At 41.1% G+C, this 27056-nt stretch overlaps 1 protein-coding gene across 2 annotated transcripts in view; it reads right to left on the bottom strand.

The window, feature by feature from the left end:
* The window catches only part of WDFY3 (WD repeat and FYVE domain containing 3), a 132884-nt gene that overhangs the window by 63366 nt on the left and 42462 nt on the right, over positions 1–27056 (bottom strand). For both annotated transcript variants that reach the window (XM_081206864.1, XM_081206863.1), the window contains exons 11-24: positions 26215–26408; positions 24952–25409; positions 23107–23190; positions 19234–19411; positions 18058–18272; positions 16598–16710; positions 14535–14766; positions 13268–13368; positions 10796–11014; positions 9991–10172; positions 6969–7200; positions 4122–4282; positions 2555–2666; positions 145–335 (exon numbers count right to left, since the gene is read on the bottom strand). In XM_081206864.1, the coding sequence (XP_081062990.1) occupies positions 145–335; positions 2555–2666; positions 4122–4282; positions 6969–7200; positions 9991–10172; positions 10796–11014; positions 13268–13368; positions 14535–14766; positions 16598–16710; positions 18058–18272; positions 19234–19411; positions 23107–23190; positions 24952–25409; positions 26215–26408 (2672 nt within the window). The remainder of the gene's footprint in view (positions 1–144; positions 336–2554; positions 2667–4121; positions 4283–6968; positions 7201–9990; positions 10173–10795; positions 11015–13267; positions 13369–14534; positions 14767–16597; positions 16711–18057; positions 18273–19233; positions 19412–23106; positions 23191–24951; positions 25410–26214; positions 26409–27056) is intronic.

Below are 27056 nucleotides of genomic sequence, written 5' to 3'. Positions count from 1 at the left end.
CTGTCACTGACTGAAAGCCTTTACAGTACACAAGGAAACAGAGCTAAATAATGCAATTGACTTCAAAGGCAAGGTAGTAATGAAATGTGTTGATGCATCAATGCTTGAAGTGCAAAATCATGTAAGAATTCAAATCGCACGCACCTGATAACCTTTGATTCTTTCCATTTCTTTGCTAGCCAGAGGGTTGCTCTTTACCACACACACAAGGGCCTTCACAGCAGCATACAGCCCCTCAACATCCGAAGCCATGGCTACCAGACCCAGAATAGCAGCTGCTCCACCAATGTACTGTAACGTAGTGGCAACAGGCTTTGGGACAAATGTTCTTACACCTGAGCATAAGGTGGCAAAAAATAAACCAATTGGCATTAGTGCGTTTAATGGATTGCTGTACAACCAAAAACGTCTACTGTGATTCAAAAACAGTGTATGCATTTCCCAATTCCCAAGAATCTACAACATCAGAAACAGAAACAAACAAGACCAAACAAAAGCCCTTAATGAGCAGACGGGAAATTAGCTCATTTGTAGTAAACGTAAACTGTATAAAATTAACATGACTTCTAGCGCATTTTGCTTTCAAAGGAGACTCACAATCCATTTGCTGAACAATTACATGCAAATAAGACAATGGAGTTTAACTGAAATTAGAGATGGGGCAATTACTCAATTATATGGGGTGCTCAAACACGTGCTAACAATGCTGGCCTAATTAGTACAGCCACAACTCAAGGCAGGCACAACCATCCTTCAGGCTTGCCCGCCCTCAAACTGGTGGTGTGCCCAGGAGAGGATGGCATAGTGGAGGTTCTAGCAGGGGAGCGCAGCTATCGTATACCCTTGACCGAAGAACGGTACACTCCTTCTATCTGGGATGGTCGTCCTCTTCCACCGAGCGCGCAGCTTTGGGAGGGACGCACATGGAGCGGTGAGGGAGGAAGGGGACACCCGCCTAGCCAGCCAGATCAGCCGAATCAACCCTGGCGATCAATGGGGTAACAGATGTCGCAGCCAGATCGCCCTCACATCCGGAGGCGGGTCCAGGATGGCGACGGCTTAGCAAGCAGGCTTAGGAGCTCCGCAGATAACAGGACTGTAATTAGCATTGACTGCCACCCAGGGAAGTAATTTTTCCTTTTTTACTTCTCTATGGAGCGGGGGAGGGGCGCAGTGGTGGCTACACCACACCAACCTCACCACCATTGCATTCCTTCTCTCCATCCCAGGATGCTGCAGTGATTCAGCGCTATCACCCTGTCCACTACTGCTTGTACCTCTCCTCCACCACTGGCAACTTGCAGGGCAGCGAGAGAGTCGAGTGAGCTCTGTGGACTTTGGCCACAAACCATACCCTTGCCGTTGGCTGCTTACTCCACTCCCTGCTGCCAGTTCGCCATCTCTATCCAAGGTTTGTTTGTTTTTCTTGGGTAGGTGGACGGGACTATAAGATGTGAGGGGGAAATGGGGTGCTCAAGTGTGCAACTTAAACTACTTGAAGAAACAAAAAGCTACTGAGATTTTTTCAGCGTTGGTTTCTGGTCAAGCCAGTGTCATCCATCCCTTGCATCAAATCTCTCCCCTAAACAGCCCATCTAACTCACTATTGTTTATACTGATCAACAGCAGTCCTCCAGGATTTCAGGCAATCTCTTTTCCAATCCACACCTGAAGATGCTGGGGACTGAAACTAGAACCTTCTGCATGCATATTTTGTTTCCATAAATTTATTTCATTATAAATGCAAAGCTGTCACCTAGCCGTAATCCTTCCTGCTCTCATAACATTCCCCCATGGCAAAGCATGCACAAGCCTAAAGTAAAAACCACCCATTTCCACCACTAATGCTCATTTGCTGAAGCAGATTTTTATCCTGCCTTTTCATTTTTAAAAGTGTCCAAGGCACTAATAGGGACCACCTCGCATATGACTAGTCGGCCAAGCGAGCAATAAGAAGGCCCATACGTTTTATCCAAACTCTACCAAAAGCGAAGACCACAAACTTTTGACTGTTTTAAGAATCATAGATTTGGAAGCATGGGCCACCTAAAAAAAATATCAAAATAAATCATGGACATAATAATTTTCAGAGATTACAAATCTTGATATATGAGGAGGGACTACAAACCAGATGCCTAGAGGCCAGGAATTGATAGAAAACTTGTGAGAATTTCCTAGGAGCAGACTGCTTGGTAAACGAGGCAGAAAAAAGAATGGCAAGATTCCAGATATGTATTCCAAGGGACAGCAGGATGCTGCCAATCATGTTCAGTTATTATTTCATTGTGCAGAGGGTGCCAACACCACAAGGCAAAACCTAAGAGCATGAGTCAATGCCTAGAGTTTGTGATACTGGGGCAGAGATCAGGATTCCCCCATCTCATGGGCTGGGTGTTCCTCTACTTAGGGGGAAAAGAAGCACCTGCATTTAGAGGACTCCTAAGCTCCGATCTGAGCCTCTAGTACCATGGTCAATGTGTAAAAAGCACCTTAAAGCCTATATTGCAACTAAACACTGGAACTAAAAAAGTGAAAGAACTGCAACTCATCTCACCCAGATATCCTATCAGAGCTGCACCAATGGTACGTGCAGGTCCATTCAGATGTCCTCCTGAATTGTGAAGCAGCTTCACTGGAGTGGCATTCTCATGAGATGAAACAGCCAACTAATTAAAACAAGGAAAACTGATCATTTAGAGGGTTTCTTCAGCAACACAAAGTGGTTAATACATTTTCATGAAGTGGCAGAATAATGCTTAGTCCCCCCCAAAGGTTAAGGTTAGGTCAATTCTGAACACCTGAATTTTGATTCAAGGATTAGTGCAGGCTGAGCTGTGAGGTAGCAGGACTAGCGGCCTAAAGAGGCAGTGGAAGTATTTCTCTTGGAAGTTTTAAAGAACAGGTTAGCAGATATGGTTTAATCCGCTATTAATTTACAGATTTGAGTCAACTCTTTGTGGGTCCATATAGATAGAGGCATCATAAAAGGAGACCAGAGGTGGCTTCTGTAAAAATGCTAAGCACATAGTGGGTCCTGAATTTCATTAAACCCAATGTTCTCCAGTTTTGTCAGAGTATGACTCTCTAAAATTTTGAAGTAAAAACAGATGATAAACCTATATGGAAATCAAAATGAAAAACAAACAGACAGCTGATCTTACAAAGCCCAATTTCTCATGGTCATCTCCCACTTTGCACTTACATGATTTTTTCATATCACACTTTAGCAGTGGCAGACCCAGGAGAGGGAAGTTAAATTAGTGCTAGAAATACCCAAATATGTCTACAAAAAGTCTAATAGCTTTCCTACTCCGCAATATTGTATTGTCATAAGAACACACTTTACTAGCTACTAAACGATCACTGCTATATTATCATTAATTACTATAATAAATAAAATGATCAGTAAAGATAATTATTATTACTACTGACATCGGGCTGGCACCTTCATTATACTCTTTTTGGTGCCGGCTTAAAACATTTTCTTTAGGCAAGCCTATCCAGACACCTAGATGTGTTTTACTATCCAAAACAATTCAAAAGAAAATCATAGTTATTAACTGTTTTTACTAATATTTTATATATTTTTTGTAAAGAGGTTTTATTACCATCAAGGAGTATATGAATTCTGTTTAATAAATTAAAATAAAGGTATCTACACACAAGCTATTAACAACTAAGGAAATTAGTTCCAACTGTTTTCTCTGTTTCAGCTTTAAATGCTTGCTGCAAACTTTTCTCTTCCGCCAGACATCTGCAGACACTTAAGAACACATATTTCCACAACAGCTAATTGATGTTTGATTTACTTTTTATATAGCTTTTACTGTGTGGTTTTATGTAATATTGCTGCAAACCGCTTTGATTTTTTAATTTTTTAAAAAATAAATAGCCTTATATAAATATTTTGATAAATAAAATACACGAATAAAAGGTTAACGCCTTAGTCTCAATTCAGCAGCCCCAGCACATATGCATAGCTTCCAGTATTAACAGTGCTGGTGCATGCTCTCTGTTAATGTGTGTGACATTCACAATTACATAACATGGCACTTCCTGAGTTAAAATCATAAAACTAGCCAGATCGTAAAGTCTTCTTCAACCTGAGTGTTCCAGCTTACCTGCTTGGCTATGGCCTTACTGTCCAGTTTGTTATAAACTTTTCTAATCCTTGCCACTGTCAGTGACGAAACAGAGAGTGCATAGAGGCCAAAAGAAACTTTCTCTTCTGGGACCAACGATACTGGAGACGGACTGACTCCTTCTGGTTTTGAATCCTTGCCTTCAGAATGAGAGAAACACATTTCACTATGAGCTGATGCAACGTGGTGGAGAAGACAATGCCCTGCCTTGCCCAGTGTTTTGTCTCCCACAGTGACCACCCAGACCTGGTAAGGGCACAAACAGTGGCAGGAATTCAACAGCCATCTCCTTGCTGCAGTTCCGCAGCAACTGGTACTCAAGCAATAATGGCCCCTGAAACTGGATGACATGTATAATCATCATTACTATAGAGGCCTATTCACCATGAATTTGTCTAACTCTCTTGTAAAGGCATGTAAGCCAGTGTGCAAAGTGCAATATGTAAATGCTAAAGAACAATGTTAATTGATTCTGTGGAAAAGGTGGTTCAAAAAAACTATATTGCGGGGGTGGGGGCAATTTCTACTAGCTAAACTCCAAGCTTTTACTATCTCGAGCCAAATTAATAAATTCTCAGTTTAAAGTATTATATCTCATTTTAAGACTGCACTAAGATTATCACGAAGTAGCTAAATTGTATTTTGTGCACCTTTGAGGTCTTGTCCCCTTTTGTTTCTTTGCAGGTGCCAAGTTACAATAGTATATATACTATTATATATATATATATACAATATATATATATGCTTTCGTAGATTTTCACGGGTACAGGAATGCAGGTTTTGGTGTCTTCGGGTGTCTTCCCGTGTAAGAGTTGGGGTGTCTAGGCGACGTTTCGACGAGGTCTCACTCGTCATCTTCAGGCTGGTGCTTTCGGCTTCTTGTTACTGGAACAGAGCAGGATCTCAGTGTTTGAGTTCCTATAAATACTGTTGAGGGGGTGTGGTGTATAGCCTCCAACGTTCTGGGCAGAGAGGAAGTTTCCAGGTTAGTGTGCCTTTTCTTCTTTTGTTCATTAATTACTTGAGGGATATCTTGAGTGATTTCTTGAGTGATATTCTGAGTACCACTTAGGAGGGTCATTAGGTGTGGATTAGTTGCTAAAGCTTTCGTGTCTTGACCTCTTGAGCTTGTGAAGAGTTTTTCTGAGAAGATGGCTGTACTGCACTTAGTTGTGCTCTGGCTTGGCTTCGTGTATAGGGGCGAGCTGTGGTTTTGTGCCCTGTGCCAGCCAGATCTGTGTAGGGATTGCAGGGGGGTGCAGCATCCGGAGGTGCCACTATGGTTTGGCTACTGGATGGTGTCTGTAATTTATCTGTGGAGAGGGTCTGGGTTTGGGTCTGGTGTGGTTGATTGGAGATGGCGTTCTGTGTGCCTCTGGTTCTGGTGTCGGTTTTTGTGGGGAGGGCTAATTTCCAGATGTCTGGCAGGCGGGACGTGTCGTCACGCTTGTTCATGTTGTGAGGGTGTTTCTCTATTTCGATGGCTTCCATGATTATTCTCTTGTGGTGATGTTCCATGTTAAAGAGCAATTTGGAATCTGCAAAATTAATTTCGTGTCCTGTTTCTTTCATGTGTTGGTAAAGAGAGGAAGTTTTTTCTTCTTTTTTGACGGCATTCTTGTGTTCTGCTATACGTGCATTTATTCGTCTGTTTGTTTGTCCAATGTACGTGGCTGGGCAGACTTTGCAGGGACAGACTTTGCCCAGCCACGTACATTGGACAAACAAACAGACGAATAAATGCACGTATAGCAGAACACAAGAATGCCGTCAAAAAAGAAGAAAAAACTTCCTCTCTTTACCAACACATGAAAGAAACAGGACACGAAATTAATTTTGCAGATTCCAAATTGCTCTTTAACATGGAACATCACCACAAGAGAATAATCATGGAAGCCATCGAAATAGAGAAACACCCTCACAACATGAACAAGCGTGACGACACGTCCCGCCTGCCAGACATCTGGAAATTAGCCCTCCCCACAAAAACCGACACCAGAACCAGAGGCACACAGAACGCCATCTCCAATCAACCACACCAGACCCAAACCCAGACCCTCTCCACAGATAAATTACAGACACCATCCAGTAGCCAAACCATAGTGGCACCTCCGGATGCTGCACCCCCCTGCAATCCCTACACAGATCTGGCTGGCACAGGGCACAAAACCACAGCTCGCCCCTATACACGAAGCCAAGCCAGAGCACAACTAAGTGCAGTACAGCCATCTTCTCAGAAAAACTCTTCACAAGCTCAAGAGGTCAAGACACGAAAGCTTTAGCAACTAATCCACACCTAATGACCCTCCTAAGTGGTACTCAGAATATCACTCAAGAAATCACTCAAGATATCCCTCAAGTAATTAATGAACAAAAGAAGAAAAGGCACACTAACCTGGAAACTTCCTCTCTGCCCAGAACGTTGGAGGCTATACACCACACCCCCTCAACAGTATTTATAGGAACTCAAACACTGAGATCCTGCTCTGTTCCAGTAACAAGAAGCCGAAAGCACCAGCCTGAAGATGACGAGTGAGACCTCGTCGAAACGTCGCCTAGACACCCCAACTCTTACACGGGAAGACACCCGAAGACACCAAAACCTGCATTCCTGTACCCGTGAAAATCTACGAAAGCATATATATATATATATATATATATATATATATATATATATATATATATAGAACAATATATATATATATACACACACACACACACACACGCATGCTTTCTGCATATGTGAATAAATTAATCCTACTCCAACCTAAAGCAAAAGAGAAGCAAACAAACAAAAAACACCACACCAGGATAACTTTTACTTACATGGCATATATACAGCTTGAAAGCTTCCAACATAGTTTGGTCCTAGTTCATAAATCGTGCTAACACTTGATGGAGGCAAGACCTCTTCCAAGAAATGGGTTGGCCCCAGGCGCCAAACAAGGGATGAGAGCTGGCGTTGAGCAGGTGGCGAGCCTATATAGGTGTAAACTGTGCTGACTACTGGTGGATTAGCACAACTTGAACCACCAGGACTACTGTGAATATAATGAAGCTGTAAAATAAATACCAATGCTGATCAGAAAAAAAACAACGCAATTTTTTTAGCATACGGTACATAAATTCATTTAAACATTAATGGAAGTCTGTAACAGAATAAGAAGCTACACAAGCTGACTATGATTGGACCACATGTGCTGATGGCAAACATTTTGAACATTCCCTCCAGAGGGAATTTAATCTGGTTAAATTTGCATATATTTGCATATGTATATAAAGTATTTCAGCATGAAACTGTCTTTCCAGGCATACTTTCAAGGAAGAAAGGCTGCTTTTTAAAGGTTTTTACAGTATCAGAAAAAGGTACAAAAAATGAGAAAAACAACCTTGAAAATTTAGCAACACGTGTTAATCATTTAATGCTGCAATCCTATGCACACTTACCGGAGATAAGCTTCACTGAACAGCTAACATCTGAGTAAGCATGCACAGGAGTGCACAGAACAACTGCATCTTTAGTGAATGCACCATCCATTCAATGAAATATTTAAACAAGGAAATTCCTCTCTGACAAGAGAGCTAAGAACACCTCTGGCAGTAAGAACACATGCGATATTTGTGTTTAAAAATACACACAGATGCTCAAACATACAATAAAAAGATTAATTCTTTTCCAAGTCCATCCAATCTGAATATTCTCCAAATCACGTACATGTACTGATATAAACAAATGGTTCAAATAAATCAATCCATCATCTCCCCTGTCACAAATCACTCAGAGGTAGGACCAGACACATAACCCCTCTAACCCGCAATCCAAGGCATAAAACAATGTCCTTCCCAAACACTTAAAATGTTGGAATTGATCTCCTTCAAAGCACAACCAACGCAAAACCCAAAATTATATAATTCCTTCACACTCCCTGCTTTTCCCTGCCTCCAATTAAAGTCATCATTTCATATCTTCTCCAACATGACTCCATCCTTCTCTCCTGGTGATGGCTGGCTAGTGCCAGCAGGAACAGAAGCAGTAGCAAATGAAACAAGTCTCACATGACCAAAGTGAAGTATTGCCTACTTCAGAACACACTAGGGTTCTTTGGCAGGAAAGGTGCAGAAGCAGTCACTCACTCAAGGAGGGACAGAAAGAGAGGGGTATCCTCTTTGTCTCTGGATAGGGTTGTGGTGGTGATTTGCTGCTGCTCTATGTACTTGCGTGGTACCTCCCTGCCCAAGAATCCATAACCCCAAAATGCACAAGGAGGATTAATCAAGTTCTCAACAACTTTCAACCTCCTCCTCCTCCATCACTCTCTGACTAAAAAAGAAAAATAAGCAACAACTGGGGCTGGTCTTGAGACTTTCTCAGTCATTTTTTGCACAAGCGCCTACCATAGGGAAGAAAAAGAGAGAGGTGAAGGCAACTGAGAAGCAGCAAAACATGAAACTCAAGGGAAAGGTTCCATAAATCACACGCAACAGAGATAAACCTAAAATGCACCTAGAATGGACACCCAGCCAGATGGATGGGGTATAAATAATAAAATTATATTAATTATTATTATTAAAATTACAAAAGGTTAATCTACTTGAAATGCACACTCTGCTTCATTTCAGCAACCAAAATGCCACTTCACTTGATTCATCCTATTTTGCTTGTTGATTGGCATTAAAGAGTTATATCACCAGAAAGGAAACTTTCATGCTTCTTTCAATAATACCATGTTACATTGAATACCAGAAGGTAAATTTGAGATACATAATGAAATATGCAAAAAGGTAAACTATTGTTACTGGAAGTATCTATATACCAGCCATCTATTTATGATGCCAACTGTTAAAGGAAGAAGATACGAATACAGAATAGAAGCTTAATCACTCTGCAAATGGAAATGTTCTGATAAGCTTTTAGCCGGAAAGGTGTGAGAATGCTGTCCTATTAACTAGCTGAAAGAAGGGCTGGGAAACCTCTCATTAGTTTCAGTCAGCTGAATTAATCACAACAATACCTAGCCCACTTTAAAGAGGAGGGATCCACTAGTCAATTTTAAGGAAACATGATAGATACCTCAGCAGCACATTTCCGGGCTTGAGTGATATATTAGTTCTGCAAAAGAACGCCACACGGAACTGGTTGTGGCTAATGTCACACAGACTGGGACGGCTGCTACAATGATAGGCTTCTGCAAACTGCTGAAAGCTTTCGGCTGAAAGATCAGAGATGCTGTATCATCCATCGAACCTGACTTTTGACATCACTGATTTAAATAATGCAGAGGGGACTATATACTGCTAAGTAATCATTTATTTTCCCACATGCTTCTCCTGTGCTGTTTTCTTAATAGCTTTTTGTCTCAGGTACAGAATTGGGTTTGTGGTGTTGGATGGTTCACTGCGTTTGTGATTGAGAGAGACAGCCTACTCCCTCTGCTAACCAGCTATTCAAGGCTAGTCATCTGGAAGAAAGTCCCCAAGGGAAGCAAGCTAACTCTAGGCCTTTAAAAGAAGATTTCAAAAAACCAGTAGTATGGACCCCACGGTGACAGAATACCTGGAAAGAAGGTCCTGATCATGGCAGCAAAAACTGTGCTTTGATCTCTGATCACTGATTAACACTGATCTCACATGCACCCACAATGCACAATCTGGTCCAGAAGAAAACACCCACTTCTCTTCAACAGCTGAACCACGAGTTCAAAGCCAACCCCATCAGCCACTCAAGGCAACCACTCCCGGTTGCTCTCAAACCTCAAACACAAAACATGCAAAGGTGGTAACACTTCAGAGTGCTTGTAGTCCTTCACATACATTATCTCAAATCAGAATGTCATTGTATTCAACTTGCCTTCACAGTGTTTATCAGCTGCCCATCAATGTAGAGTGCAGCGGTGCTGTTTTTCAGCATGCCTTTGCTCATAACCAGAACCATATGATGCCACTGGCCTTCCACTATATGGTCGCCGCAACGAAAACGAGTGCAGCAAGGGAGGATTTCATAGCAGGAAGATTCTTCACTGAAGTCATCAACTGAGGACAAAAGAAAATTAAATGGCAGCTCCTATTGCCATATAAATATATACATTAACTGAACAGTCGTTGTATTCTGCATCACTTGCAGTCTTCATCAAAAGCAGCCAGACATCCAGCACAGTGCTATAGCCTCAAGGTGAGGAGTTGCAACTAACAGAGTAAAAATGTTATGTAGCACAATCTTTAGTTTTAGTGCATCAATAAAGCATTCAATTCAGTGCCAACTAAATTAAGATTTAGTACTGTACATTCAGACCTATCCGCTCCCCGCCCCCCCTTTTTTTAATATTAAGAATGTTATGATTTGGGCAAGTTATTTGCATTCAGAAATGCGGCAGTTAAAACTTTTCTTAAAGTAACTGTTGATAGAAGGGAGGAAAAACTGCAATCCTGGTTTGAAGAAAACCCTGAAATCAACGTTTCCCAGTTCTGATGTCACAGGGGGAAATGTGGTTTAACAAATCAGGAAATCTAATGCTGAAACTGGGCACATAAGCGGGGAAAGGACCGCCCAAGCTCATCACTCCATTCTGGTTGGTGGGGGGAGCATGGGCTTTATGCCTTATTGTCACAATAACACAGAATGATGAGGAATATATGCTGCACAGTGTGCTTCTTACCATAGTTCTGAAGTAGTTCTTCTTTAGTTGAAACAATCAGTGACCGGTCTTTTGCAGAAAGGACAATGGCAAGGCATATATAGTGCTGCTCAGAGCTGTTTGCCCGTCTTACAACTGTAAGTAACCTGACTGGGTGATGATTTGGAGCTGTACTGAAATGTTCTATGCAAAACCAACTTGAATAGCTCAAACCAGATGGGGGTGGGAAAAGTCTCTCTCCTGTAAGAAGAAGGAGGGGGGGAAGCTAGATGTGAAGGCAAATGAACACAAGGAGAACAGACAATGAAATTGACCCTGAAACACAGTCTTGTATCAGGGAATAATTCTAAAGCTACCACCTTGAGCGAAAGACAGGAATGAAACTGGAGCCCCTCCAAGGCAATGGAGCCAGACAGAAGTTTCCCGTGGGATGACCACATGCCTGCCTTCAAGCACTTGGAAGAGCAAAACCCAATTGGGTCAAGTATGAAATCACAGTAGAAAAAGCCTAAACATTACAGTTCTTCAAAAACTTTGAATACAGTTTCTCCAAATTTGTAGCTGTTTGTGTAGGAGTGAAGTGAGAATTCTGAAAAGGTGGTAGAGGTTGTGGCACTCATCTCGCTCTATAGGCTGAGGAAGCCGGCATTTGTCCATAGACAGCTTCCAGGTCATGTGCCAGAGCGGTACCTATTTATCTACTTGCACTTTGACGTGCTTTCGAACTGCTAGGTGGGCAGGAGCTGGGATGCAACAATGGGAGCTCACCCTGTCGCGGGGATTTGAACCGCCGACCTTCAGATCAGCAAGCTCTAGGCTCTGTGGTTTAGACCACAGCGCCACCCACGTCCCTTCTGTTTCTACAGTAGTATATATCAATTAAAACAAAAGGTCACATTTTATTAAACCTTTTCTACGTGCTCACACCAAGAATGCTATAGAACAGGGTGGCTAATCTGTTTTCTTTTTCCTTTTCTTTATGTTTTTGGATTTTACAATATAAAGTCCCCCCAACCCCACAAGACAATATTCCAGCTCTCTCTCACCGTCTCAGATCACAGCCAACCAGGGATCAGACTGTGAGTGAGATGGTATCACGCAATGTAGCCAATCAGATTTGGTTATGAAGCAATGCCAATGAAGACAAATGAAGTGGCATTTTCCCCTAGCATGTGCATGTCTCCTACACTGCCTGTTCCCCTAGCACAATATGTCAGGGCAGGACAAGTTGCTTTATTGTTTTGGCAATATGAAGACATATTCCCTACAGAAATTCAAAGAATACAGTTGCCCGGTTGCCTTGGAAACTGAGAAATGTACTCCCTTTCACTTTCCTTGCCGTGGTATTCAGATCTGCATCTAGCTAACACCACGTCTTGCTGTGATCTGCTTTTGCACTTCCTTTGTTATGGTGTGGCAAAACAGGGAGCATCATCCTAGTTATAGCAAGGATGCTTTCCCTCCTTCTACATACTGTTTCAAGTCTCCCCCACCATCTTCCACAAGGGGGGCTGCTTTGTGAGGAGCAAGAAAATGTTCACGCAGCTCGTGACCCCAGTTCAGCTCAGCTCTAATAATTAGATAAATGCACAACTCTGGATTCTTTCTACCTAGTTGGGGGAAAGCAGGGGAATAACAGGTACAGTTGAGCATGCTGCTCATTCATTTGCGTTAGCTTATTTTTAACTATGGCTTAATGCAAAGGCAGCTAACCCACAGGTTGAGCTGGATGCAACCAGCATGCCACATGGCAACCGCCCAGAGTAGCTGGGAAATTAATTAATTAATGCCAAACCAGCCCCCACAGCCTTACTTCTCTATCTTGGCATTGGTGATGCTCTGTGCTATGATCAGGAAATAAAATTCCTCTGCTGGCTCAGTGACAGGGTTGAGGGGGCTGGAAGTCCTGTATTTTACTCTTCACTGAACCTTCTGCAAAATGTAAAAAGGCAGTGTCTCCCTCCACCCACAAAGGGGGAGGGGGATGAACTAGGATGGGAGTGGTTTTGCAAGAGCGCTCATCCTGCCTTGGTAGACACAGCTCTATGTACAGGTGTAGTGAGTATGCGTGCTACCAGTGTGGCAAGGGAGTGTGTGCATATAATAAATAGCTATGTCCACTGCTGATCACCAAAGTAGCCCTGGGATGTAAAAGGTTAATCGCCCCTGGCAACCAGCTCCATGTAAGAACTAAGTGGCTCTTCTGCCACTGGGTTATTTTTTTCTGTGCCTACGCTTAGCATTACTTTTCAGCATATCAAAAAGTCCTCCACAATTTTGGCTGCAGGAAACATTTTGCAGTAGTCTGATGGAGCTCCATTACAATAAACATAGCTTTTTTCCCTGTCGCAATCTCGTGGATTCCTAGTGCATTCAAGAGGATTTATTTACATAAATTAAAAGTAAACTGAGTCAAGAGTAGTTATAGGGCTGATTTCAGAAGATGACAGACGCACCAAATCCATCCCTTTTGGCTATGGCAAAGGGACTTACCGGTTCCAATTCCACTGACCACAGTGCCATCAATAAGCCCAGTTGTGACCACATTGTTGGTAGGTGCATTATGAGGGGCCAAACTTGGTAAGAACAGACAGCTGTTAAATAAAAATCAATGAGTTAGGAACAGTACTTCCAGTCAATATCCATCAGATGTTATCACTTAGTCCATGGCAGGGAACAGAGAGAGTCTTTTAAGCAAGGTAAAGGTAAAGGCACCCCTGACCATTAGGTCCAGTCGTGGTTGACTCTGGGGTTGTGGGGCTCATCTCGCTTTATTGGCCAAGGGAGCCGGCGTACAGCTTCTGGGTCATGTGGCCAGCATGACTAAGCCGCTTCTGGCGAACCAGAGCAGCGCAGAGAAACACCGTTTACCTTCCCGCTGGAGTGGTACCTATTTATCTTGCACTTTGACATGCTTTCGAACTGCTAGGTTGGCAGGATCAGGGACCGAGCAACGGGAGCTCACCCCGTCACGGGGATTTGAACCGCCAACCTTCTGATCGGCAAGTCCTAGGCTCTGTGGTTTAACCCACAGCGCCACCCGCGTCCCTCTCTTTTAAGCAAAGGGGTGTGTAAAAGAAGGAAAATACAGATTGTGCAACATGCTCTTGATCCCTTAATGATCAAGCCAGCATTAGGAGCATGGCTCCTTTTCTCAAGAGCATGAACAAGAATTCATTTTATGAAGATAATTCCTTGTATAAATACTTCAATAAGTGAATTACAGAATTTAATATTAATGCATACTTTTAAGATATCAACTTTGCAGATTAAGCCTCTTTACAGATTAGAAGAATAAAAAACTGAGTAAAACAGACAAGTTGCTCATGAAAGCTAAGGTGTATATTTAATCTACAATAATCAAATATGCTGAGATTATTCCATGATCACTGAATTGTCTTTCCAAAGCTGCTACTTTAATTATTAATTATATTTCTCCAAGCCTGATTACATTCCACTTCCTCTGACAAAAAATTTCTACGGAACGAAGGGATTTTATTTTTTTTTGGAGAACTGGATTTTGGTGCCCCTTCTTTGCTAAGAAAGGGTTTTTTAAATACACACAAAACATCTAACCTACATAACCCACATTTGCTTGGTGGGATCATCTATACTCAAAGAACTCATCATCTGAATTAGGTGCATTATTATATCAGAGGCAGTCTTCCATGGTTTTGAAAATCAAAGAAGTTAATTAGGAACTGCAAACATTATTCTGAAACAAGAAGAGAGTAAGAAAAGAGCCTTTACGAGACCTTACCCAAACCCTTCAAGAGACGTGTCAAATTCAATAAATGCCGGAGTAACTGCTGAGCCATGAAGTCTAATATCATGTGGGGTTGTCATGGAAACCAAACATTTCACCCTCGTCAGGGGTACTGTGCTTCCTTCTGCTGGTTTTAAAAGGCTCTTGCTTATCCTGTAGTGGTTATCTTCATGTAAACTGAACACACAGTCGGTACCCAGGCCTTCCATTGATGTAATCATGCTATCTATAGCAGAAGTTAAAAAACGAAATACTTTTTTAAATTAAAAAAAAAAGAAGAAGATCCACATGAGATTAGTATTGTCAGTAAGAGAATCCTAATACAATAAAAGGGACAAAAGTACATTTTGTCTTTTACTACAAAGTCCCAAAATATGTTTGCCATTCAACCCACTGTTGATTCACACGACTACCAGTTTACATGGTGCAGCCACCAATGGACTCCAGGTGGTTGCAAACAATGTGCGTCAAAATTAACTGCTTGTGAAACTTCTGCAACAGAAGGTTTATCTACACAAATGCAAGGTTTTCTAAACACGGGTTAATTAACTACAACGTAGCCGACATAAATGGAAGTATTTAAAATTAAATCAACCAAGTCCTAATGAGCTCAACATAGTGAAGCAGTCTTGAGTTCTGCTATGCCAGATTAACTGGGCTGTGACCAGAGAAAATAAAATCCTTCCTTTCTTCTTTGCAATTAAAACAGTAGGTCTTAATTGCTGTAATATCAGTAAAACCAATGGAAATTTGGGAGCACCCAGTAGTATATACCATTCACTATTTGAGGCCAGAGGTTTACCTATATGAAATAATAACTATCCTACTTTGCAGTAAATGGAAACAGAAAAGCATTAAAAGGCAGGTTGTAATAACCGTACCTTAGCAGTTCAAGACAGCAGGCTGGCACAGGAGTAGTGCAGCCTGCCCTTTAACCTTTGTTAAGAGATCAGGAACAGCTGGAGGAGCAAATCCTTGCAGCTCAGCCCAAACCCCCAACACACACCCCATTAGCATGATTTGCTCCTCTTCACCACTGTCGTGTGTGACAGAACCAAAAGCATCACCCCTCTTTCTCCTTAAGAACCAGTGTATCTAGCAATGAGTCCATCATTCTGTAACAGTAAGGCAGTTGCCTCACACAGCCTGAGCTTTGCGTATATCCACAAAATACAATATTTTTCACTCTATAGGGTGCACCTGACCATAGGGCGCACCTAGTTTTCAGAGGGGGAAATCAAGGGGGAAAATATGATCTCCTCCCCCCCACACACACACAGCCTGTGCGCTTCTCCCAGACCTTCTCCCTGCTATTGCGGGAGGTGGGGGAATTCCCCCATCTCCCGCAAAAGCCCACAGGAGGGAGAAGGGACTGACTCGGCCAGTACTGACTCCCTCCAGCATCGTGCGCCTTCCCACTGCCCCCCGAGCCTGTGGGGCTGGCGGTGGGGGGAAGCGCTGCTTTCCCCCACCACCAGCCTCAAAGACCAGACTCTCCTGGCTTCAGCAAAAGCGCAAGCTTCAGAGGCTTCGCGTTGCTATTGCTGAAGCCAGGGAACCTGCACTCGCTCCATAGGACGCATACACATTTCCCCTTAATTTTTGGAGGGGAAAAAGTGCGTCCTATAGAGCGAAAAATACGGTAGTGATTGATTCATCTAACTGGCAGGGAAGAGACGTTTGCTCAAATTTACAACTTTATATCCATGGGTAGAAAGCTTTTTCCTTGCGAGAAAAGCCAAGTTTCGAAACCGCCATGCACCTGTGCATACAGCACCAGATCTTTAATCAGGAAAGAAAAAGCTGCCTTAAAAGCAGGGCTGTACACTTGTTTCAGATCCAGTGTCCTAGCTGGCCACATCTAGGGTCAGAATTGCTGCCAACTGCTAACCATCGTTAGGCTCTATAAGGGAAATCCTCACTCCTTGTCATTACCTACAAGCATTAATTAAATCTCGCTTGTTAGCTCTCTGAAACATTGTTGAAGCATGGCCAGATTTCAGTCTGGCGGTTACTAATGAGTGCCTCAAAACTATTTCAAACATAAAAACACTTACTTCTCAACTCCGGCTCATAACTGAGTGAGCTTGGTTTATGCACTCTGTATCGTTTCAACAGCTTCTTATCCCAGGCTCCACAATTCAGAGGATTTCCCAAACGTAAAAATTCCCTAGAGAAAAATGGAGAAGGAAAATAAGAAAGGCTTCAAAGTCATTTGCATTCCTTTTTATTTGATTAAGTGCAACAGCTGCCACTTGAACATGTACATACATTAAAATGTGCTTCATCAAAAACTATTTAGAAAGTAAACAAAGCAAAATACAGGCCAAAAGAACCCTAAATTTTATTTAAATATAAAACAGAACTGTAGAAATCCACACCTACTTCACCAATGTCCATGTGGTCTTAGGCATTATGTCTCAGAGGAGCCAAAATCCTCTTGGCATAATTATGTGGGGGTTTTCGTATTAGGAAGTAGGTACAGGTGCAGAAACAGATGAAGATACAGACACATCGCCCTCAAGTGCTTGATTTCAAATGCTATCAATTTAGACAAACTAAGACTGCATACATATTACAAGCTCAGTTTACCTAACATTTATGAACATATTCCCATATATGCATTTTACAGGGCCACATTTGAAATATTAAAATAGTTTTCAGTACATCATAGTTCAACTTTGTAGTGCTTCTTTTAGCTTCCCCCGCTCTCCCTCACCCTAAAGGATAGAACAGTAAAGCACGACAGCTGCTTCAGTTCGTGAAGCTTCTCCTGTTCACAAATCACCAACTTCATTATCAAGGTGCTTAAAGCAAAACAAGTGTTTGTGAAAGTGACAGTGTATAATACTTTTTTAAAAAATGTGGAGATTGTTCCCATGTCATGTGTGAAGAATGCTGACCTATTTAAATATGTTTCGCACCGTGCAAAAGAACTCTCTCACTGTCTCGGAGCTATGATAAACAGCAACAGAGAATGTACTTAAACAGGAAGTTTAATACCAGATTCATTCTTCTCTCTCTTTAAATAATCCTAAGCCCAACCTCCATGTGTCAGTTCAATAAAATACATTAATGTCCATGATCAACCAGCAGCAGCAGCAGGAGGAGGAGAGGACAGAGGGTGAAGAAAGAGCTGTGAGGGGTCCCCATCCTCTGGACCTCCTGGGAAACTCAAAATACCTGCTGTCTGCTGTTTCCAGGAACTGTTCTAATTGTGAGACTTTTGTGGGTGAGCTGAGAGCTTGTTTGGACTCTAGGCAAGAACCTGGAGGCTGAGTGGGGTGTGTGTCAAAGGAAAATGAATGGATATTGATTCGTCTCTATTAGCAACTTTGTATTAATGTAACATTTTTATATGTAGCTGTGTGTTTCTGCAATTTCTTGTTTAAGTTGCCTGTTGTTGCTTCAGTTTTCTGTATACCGCTTAGAGATTTTTTAAAATATTAAGCAGTCTAGAAATCAAATAATCAAATCAAATTATAAGAATTTGAAGTAAACCCCCTCTTCTACTTACCTCAGCACCATTGGTTCCAACGCCTGAGAGGCCAACCTTTCAAACATCCTCTGGAGTGGGGGGTGCAAAGAGTGGTCCTCATCAGCAAGAGCTGCGCTGCATCTCTGCAGAAGTCGTGCATGGAGTCCAGCTTCACACATGACTTGCTGATTTCTTTCGGTGTGCACTAGAGACTGCAAGATGTTGGCCACTGCTAGCTGAAGATCTAGGGCATGCTGCAAATTTTGCACAAGCATAAATGAGACAAAGACAAAACAAATCTGTAAGAAAACACTCACGAAAACTGTGTCACTCGCCATTTCCAGCAAGTGTGTGTGTGAAATTTAGGATATTGCACAGTGGTCTGCTGCTCAAAGAAAGAAAAGGTTAAACAAAACAACAACCTCAGGACAACCACAAACTCTTAAGAGCACTTAAAATAGCCTTTGGGATTCTGGTTGCTAAACCCAGATCGTTTTTATTTGACATTTTACTGATCAAATTCGCCAAGAACAAGAACTATGGTAGTGTTTTATAAATAGAAATAATGTCCAACTCACATATTTTCATACTATCAGCTGACAAAAGCATTCTGTCCTATACTTTACTCACCTACGCTTAGTGTAGATGCTTGTTATATTTTTAAAACAAACAAACAATTTTGTTAGAAAAGTCAGATTTCTGCTACTACTGATTTTGGCTTTTTGAAATATAGCTATCAGGGACTAACAAATGATGAGCACCTTTAAATCTCATAAGGCAGAGTTCTCAAGTTGGCATGTATTTTGTAGGTAACAGCTGGAATCCAATTAGTTTCTTTAGGAACTCTCAAATATTTCAAAGTGCCCAGCAGGTCCTCATGTCATGCCATAAACTTTGGAAACACCCTAGTTTCCCATTTCAAAAGTGCTTTGTCTGCTATGTAGCACAGGGAGCTACTGTTCTAGAAGATGAAAAATCCAGAGCTTCTTTGATCAGATGGAACTAGTTGGTTGTGCTGTTCTTTTTGATTCAAGCCAATAACTGTACAGTGTCTAAGATTCAAATTCACTGCTTCCTAGTAAAGCTCAAGAGTTAATTTTAAGATAAAGCAATGAATTAGGTTAAAACAGATCTTAAACTCCCCCAATGTATTCCTTTATAAGCTTTCTTAACTTAACCCTATAGGGTAAGCCGTATATTTGAAAAGGTTCTCACTTCTGGCTGTGTATTCGACCCAACAGAGACTAAGAGGTCCAACATGGAAAGCATAGCTCCAGGATGGATGATGACAGCATCTGAACTCTGCAGAGACACAGTTCCTTTGTGCAGTTTCAAATCAGTAGGGTTTTTGGGAGGAAATACTGGAGGTGTTGAAGTAGAATGATATGCGTGCCTAAAGGTAAGGAGGAAAAATAATAGGGCTTTAACACACATGCAACATTAAGCTTTTCTCAAAATACAGTATTTGGATTAAATATGCCAAGGCTTTTCTAGTATTCACTTTCCATAATATGTGCTCCAGGTGGTATCTTCTTTTCAGATGTGGCACATGCATAGATGTTGCTTGCTAGCTCTTCCTAGAATACCAGCTTAATGGAAAATTACACCAGTAGCATTTGTGGATATAGAGATAAAGCCTGCAGGCATTATGGCAAAAACCAGATAGCAAACAAGAAGAACCACAAATTAGGTTTTTCAGCCACATGACTCTGAGATATTTGGCAGCCCAGATGAACTGTAAACTTAACTGGTAACTTCTCATGCATCAAAATAGGTTTAGGCCTAAGGAGGTGAAATTTCCAAGAAAACATTGGGTCAAGTGGCCAATCTGGATTGAAACATAAACTTGCATCTGTTAAAGAGTCCCCTTATGTCTTTCTAATTACAGGAGATGTGTGCCTTTCTTCATAACTAGTTAGCTCAAGTCTGCTTTAAAATACTCTCTCAGAAAAGCCCCATAACCCTGCCTCCTCAAAAGCTGCTCTGGAATCGACCACTTGTAAAAGGATTTAGCGCAAACTTGTCCCCTCCTACATCATCTCTCCACACACCACTTCTCATTCGAGCATGAACAGCTCTTGGCAGGGTTACCTGCACACCCTTTCTCTGTCATCAAGACTGTGACGTTTGCTCAGTCTTGGGGAGAATTACAAATCAGCACACAGCACTTTGAATGGAATTGCAAAGCACGGCAGATAATGATACTCTGGTAATAACCAAAGAGGCTTAATACAAGCACAGGGTGTGCAGCACACATACATTTTTTTTAGTTGTTACTTTTGTGGATCACAACTTTCCCCATAAACAAGGAAATGTCTTTCCTAAGGGGGGGGGAGTTCTGACTAAACAGCAGAAGCCAGCCCAGCCAAAAGGGACTCAGAACACTTCGCAACTGTAATTACCAGTGGATAAGAGCTTTGTGCACTGAAAGAAGAGTTTTTAAAGACCCCAAGAGGATTCTGCAACGGTTTCATACAAATCTTAACTAAAGATTCTTCACGGATGATTTTGTTGCCTCAGCTCTCTACCTCTCCAACTGTGCTTTTAAATATTGCTGGTAATATTTTGTTTTGAAGTAGTCATCTATAATTTATTGGAATTAATAAATACCACAGTAACATGAATGAAGAAAAACAACAACAACCACCCCACCCCCAAGGAACAGTATATATAATCTGTTTCCAAACAGATTAATATATATATTCCAATATATAATCTGTTTCCAAACACAAACCCATGCAGCTCCCCAGGAAGAGATTTTTAATAACCTCTTATTACATTTGAAATATTTCCCCCTGATCTATTAGAGACATGCTTGCATTTTTTTTAACATGTTTACTCCAGCTGTCTATAAATCTTTATGTAATATTTTAGGTGAGGATGATCTTACCGGCAAATAACAAGTCAAGCCTGGCTTGGGCGACAGCCATGTGAGCAAAGAATAGAAAATCCTACAGTCCGTTCACACGTTCAGCACATAAGAAACATTCCTAATCTACTAAGCGTGACCAGAACGGAAGAATGCTGTGGAATCATGCATTCACCCACTCCCACCATCTCCCATGTGAATTTCCTCTCCCTTCCACCACCCAGTGTAACCATGAAGCAGTCTCACATCCCCCATCAGCACTAAGCATGCTGAATCCTATCCAATTTCAAATCAGAAAGGGAAAGAAAAGTTCGCGCACAGGAAGAGGGATGAGGCCCAAAAACACAGCCCTCTCCCAACCGGCTAACCACTGTTAGGAGACGGGAAATGGTTTATCTGCAAGGGGTGACCTATCAAATCCATAGGAAAGGATTCTATGGAAAGTTCGGAGAAGTTTCGTTTGTTCAAGCTGTTGCTCAAAACACTGCACAGAAAAGACCTTTCCATATGCCCACTATAATTTATATGTCACAGCCTGAATCATTGCCAATAAAGGATGGTGCTGCATTAAAACATGTCTTTCACAAGTATGGAAGTATGCCATCACATGCCTTCCTTTCATTCATAGTTCTTTGTTTCCAAGCCAATGGAAAAACCCATGCCACAAAGTTTCACAACCATCACAGAACCATAGAAGGGCCATCTAGTGCAACCCCCTGCAATGCAGAAATCTTAAGTAAAGCATGCAAGACAGATGATGAACTGTATTGCTGAAACGTTCAAGTCTACAAAAACATATTGTTGATGGGATATATTGTAATATCATCCAAGGGAATTATTACAAAGCAGACTGAGCCCCTATACAGTAACACACACTGAACACAAACAATGTAGCAGAAAAAAAGCACAACAGCAGAAATTGTTAAAACTTTCTGAAGACATTCAAGCATGTTTTAAACTACTCTCAACACAAAGAAAATAAGAAGAATCTAGAAGCTAAATGTTTGCTTCAATTGACTGAAAGTCAGAGTAATCCTACGGAAGGGGGAATGAATTATACCACTTCCAAAACCTGGCAGGCCCACACCAGTCAACACAGGAAGCGAGGGTTCAGGATTTCCCAGAAGCCCCTTCCAGTCAGCAGAACTTCCAAGTTAGGATTATACTACAAATGCATTATATAATAAGGTAATCAAAAAAAAGAACACAATGAGGGGAATTCATTCAAGGACTAAGGAAGAAGGAAGGAACAGTGTATCAAGAGTGTAGTAAAAGATCGAGAGAGCAAAAGGGAAATTATATCCTGGGAAATGCCAGGTTTACAAAGGACTTTAACTCCCTGTGCACTGGTTGACTCTGTAGCTTAGATCAAACATTAAGAAAAAAATTATACCTAACTGCTTTTTGCTGCTATTTAAAAAGAAAACTCGAGGCAGTATACAGTTTTTAAATCAGTGACTCAAAAATATACTGAAAGTTTTTGAATGCTCCACCACATCAAATGCTCCTTAGAAGTACCCAAAAAGAAAACACCCTAGCACATCAAGAAAAAAGTTCCGGCCCTAGCTGCTCCCCGCTGTGCTTAGTTTTCTACTTACAGCGAATTTCGTTATCAGAACAGAATTCAACATTTTGATGCGCCAGGCTGAAGTTCAAACTGGTATAGTCCATTCTACCACCACTAATGTAATTCTACAGCACATAGACCATGCCTTAAAAACCGCCCTGTATGCTGTCTCAGGGCAACAAATTCACTCAAAATGTTGTGAACCTTGACTTCCTTGATTTCCTTTATTCTGCACCAAGTACAATGGTACCTCGGGTTAAGTACTTAATTCGTTTCGGAGGTCCGTTCTTAACCTGAAACTGTTCTTAACCTGAAGCACCACTTTAGCTAATGGGGCCTCCTGCTGACGCCATGCCGCTGGAGCATGATTTCTGTTCTTATCCTGAAGCAAAGTTCTTAACCTGAAGCACTATTTCTGGGTTAGCGGAGCCTGTAACCTGAATATGTAACCCGAGGTACCACTGTATTTGCCCAAATATTTCAAAATGGGGCTTCATTACATGTGAATTTACTAACTTGCCAGCCAATTGACAATTCTTGGAAGAACAGAGAAGCACAGTAACAGACCTCACTCTGAGGAAGTTAATGAAACACAGAGAACACAGGTGTGAAGACGGTAGAAAGCACAACTTCTCTTTAAAAGGATCAGTACCTTTTCCTCGACAAAGCTGGTGTGCCCCAAGGAGAGGGGAGAGAAGTCTCATTTGTCAGGCAAGGAGGAATCTGTTCAGCACGACTACAGACAAAACAAACGTGGAGGGGATAGAGAGGTTAGAAAAGAAAACAAGAGGCTAGAAGCTTTGTTAGTCTTACAGTTTCACCAGTAGAAATACATACTGCAGAATTAGCCAGAGCAAAGGACGAAGAGCACACAAAATAAAAACTAAGACATACAAAACAGATAGGTGTTTTTTTTAAAGGAATAGATTTTCCTTTTCATTTGTTTGTTTATATTTTGAGTTATCTGCTTCTAAACAGCCTAATATCTTGAAACAAACTGATGCAGATCAGGGACTGATAACAGAAGACCAAGTTTGAATACATACTGATAACCAGATATGATTAAAATTTCATCAGGACTAATATAATATCCCAAGCAAGTCTGCAAAAATTAATGAGTTTTAAGAACAAAGGGGATGAAGAGAAGACAGATAATGAGGAATGGGAAAGACAAAATGGATTAGAAATACTTATGTAACAACAAAGCCTACCCAGATTTCTTAACTTCCAGTATTAACCAGTATCAGATGGAGTGCCCCCCAATTCTATCCACTAGAAATCTGAAATTACTATTTTACTGAGCAATTAAAGATAATGCCAGTAATACCTTATAAAAACATTAAAATCAATTGGCAATATTTAACAAAGAGAAACCCAGAGTACAGCTAATTTTAAGGCTGAATTTCAAAACTGCATGAAGTTTTGAAGTCACAAAATGTGTTTGCAATTAAATAAAATAAGGAATAATGGGTGAAGGATGTTCCATGCCTGTGCCCCTCTCCATCAAAAGCAACAGAGCTATTAGTGTTACATACTACAGAAGAAGCATCAAGGCTCAGGAAGTTACCAGCCTAACCTATTATTTTCCAAGACAGAAGTAGTAAACAAGCTCATCAAATGGGTCTATGTTATGGAGTGTTAACTTTAAATGTACTGATTTTATAATCCTAGTACTAGCCACTATATATCAAAGGCAACAATCCTAGAGACCCAATGCTACAGAATATTTTAAGATACAAATAAGGTATTAACTCTTTTAAAATTCATTGAATTCAAAGTATCATTTAAAAGCGTACATATTTTTTTTAAAAAATGTCCCATATTTTATTTGAGCCTGTATTAAAATGGGCTCTGTTTTGATTTGCCTTATACAACAGAATGAAGAACCAACTACTTCCCTTAAACAAAATACCTTAAAATAAACCTACAACTTTTCTTAGGAGTCTCAAAACTTACTAACAAACAAAGGGGAAACTGTTCCAACAAAACAGCTACCCAAAGTTTAAGGCCAGGGAATGGTGCTATCTTTTTTAAAATGGTTAGCTAACTATACAGATTACTTTACAATACCAAAGTTGATAGAACACCTGTTGCCTCTGAGAGTTGCAGAGGAGACAGAATTTTGGCAGAAGCAACTTCTGCTCAACTTGCCAAAATCCTCTCTTCTGTAAACTAATGGAAGTACAGCAGCCCTATCTACTTTTGCTTGCAAAGAGGACAGGTCGTTTAACAGTCATTACTGCCAAAAGTTAGACCTTCGGTCCTACCTCAACCCCTTCTAGGAATCATCATTTCCACATGCACAACCTCAAAGTAGGGATGCACCAGCAATAAATCATTGTCTACAAGACAGGCACTTAAAAACAGCTGCCAATTCTCAATCTCAGAAGAAAATAATAGCATACAACCCCCTTAGGGAACATCAGGTAGAAATGAATGATGCGATTCCCAGACATAACTGTGTTTCCGACTCCACCCCAAACCTCGCCAATCATACCTGTCGAAAGAGTCTGTAGCTACTTTGTAGAGGTAAATAAAGAGTTTGCTGCAATGCCTTAACGTGGGTGACACCGAATCCATGGCTATCAGGTCATCTTCCAACAGTCTTTGAAAGGGCTGAGTGTTTGAGGGGAAGATGTTAAAAGGGCTTATTTTCCTGGAGTCTGAGAAGCAGCCAAGTAACCTCACAGCATCGGCCAACTTTTCGTACTGGATCTCCGTTCTGAAGAAGTGTGAGTTGGCTGGCTCATAGCGCATTGCTGCAGTCAAGGTACAGAGCACAGTGTGGAGCAGCTCAAACACTTGGTTCTGGTTCACTTTCTCCCAGCCATTCTTAGGTGGAGAGCACAAGGATCTTTCCATGGCAACAAGTAAAGATGTGACATACACAAATCCACCAACTTTTCTGAAAACCGTTCTCGTGCGATGACTCTCTTTCAGCACGGACAGCAGGGCCTACACGGATATTTAAACAAGACAGAACAAACAGGATGTCATGGAGGTCAATTGTTCTAAACACTGCAGTGACAAAGGCTTCCAAGATTAATTTGAAGCATATGCACACAGAGAAGTTTTTAAATTTCCCCAAACAGTGAGTAAAAGTCAGCCTTGCCTCATCAATACAAAGAGCTTTTTCGAGTGATGAACTTGTAAATCAGCTTCAAGATTCAACAGAAATACGAATTTCTCTCCCTCTCCCTCCCTCTCCCTCTCTCTCTCTCTCACACACACACACACCTCTACAATGAATGCAAAAACCAGGCTGAAGGAAGCTTTTCATTTTAATAACAATTGTGAAAAAGTAAAACAGTTGCAGTTCTGTGAACCATCCCAGGTTGTAGACGGAAAGAAAATGCAATATGAAAGATGTCCAGAACTGCAACAACGGTGGAAAATGGCTGCAAGTCAGTTCTGCTGACTGTCAGAATCTTAATTGGGGAATCACTTAAGCAAAAAAAGATGTTGGCTAAGTGAATTCTCGAAGGTTCATAAATGTGAATTATATTTTACAGAGAAGGTGAAAGAAGTGGATTTCTTATTTATTTGATAATTATTATTATTATTCCCTCAAATAACTTTTCAGTATTTATTTTCATGTTCATTTGTGCTGCCTGAGTACATGAATAAGATCAGTTCAATTTATCTGCCCCCACAAAAAAGAAAGTTTGAGATCAGTGATGTGAAGTGAGATATAATTGCATCTGAAACAGTAATTTAATAAGTGTTAAAACATCCATACACTTTTCATTAATGTACTTACCCTTAATATGTCAGTCTTCAACTGTAATTCTGTAGGTGGAGCAGAGTGCATTAATCCCAAGAGAGTCCCCATGTCATCGTCGCCACTTGGTGATAACACCAACTGCTGGATTATCATCAGTGCATGTTGCCTGCATTGTGGATATTTTACTATGTTATGTACACACCTCGCTCCACCAAACTCCCTGAAAATGCCTACAATGAAAACAAAGACAGTGGAATAGGTATGATGCCACCAGGTAGATCTAGGCAGCACTTTCTAATGAACCACACTGGCACAAATGCTTGCAATTTCTGGGATCTCGGAGATGACTGAAAACATTTAAAATTGGATATAAAGGGTCTTACTTAGCTTGCCACTCAAGAGGATAAGCACTAAATAGCTGTAATACAAGCAAACATAAAATAGGATCTGCATGTTCTTGGTAATTCTGCAACTTCATTCAAGCTTGAGATATTCTACAGTGCAAATATTTATTTTTTGTTTAATACATTTATACAGTACATTCTATATCCTCTTAAATCCAATATGCGCCTTGGCAGCTTACAAAAGTTAAAACCAAGCAAAAATTAAACCGCCAGAAACCTAAAAATAACCTAACAGCATATAAAAGCAGAAACAACAATCACAGCTTAAAATAATCAAGGTGCTCAGAATGCCTGGCTGATGAAAAGAGATTTTGCCTGGTGCCTTGAAGTTAAGGGCTGGTAGCAGGCAAATCTCCTCAAGGAGGACATTCCACAAATGGGGTGCTGCCACCAAAAAAAGACTTCTCTTATTAAAAGGAAATTTTCTTCTAACAGATGGTAGCTGAAAACAGGGAATCTGCCAATGATCTCACT

Source organism: Podarcis bocagei (genome assembly GCF_964188305.1).
Source record: "Podarcis bocagei genome assembly, chromosome: 9".
NCBI lineage: Eukaryota > Metazoa > Chordata > Lepidosauria > Squamata > Lacertidae > Podarcis > Podarcis bocagei.
This window is presented reverse-complemented; position numbering and strand designations above follow the sequence as displayed.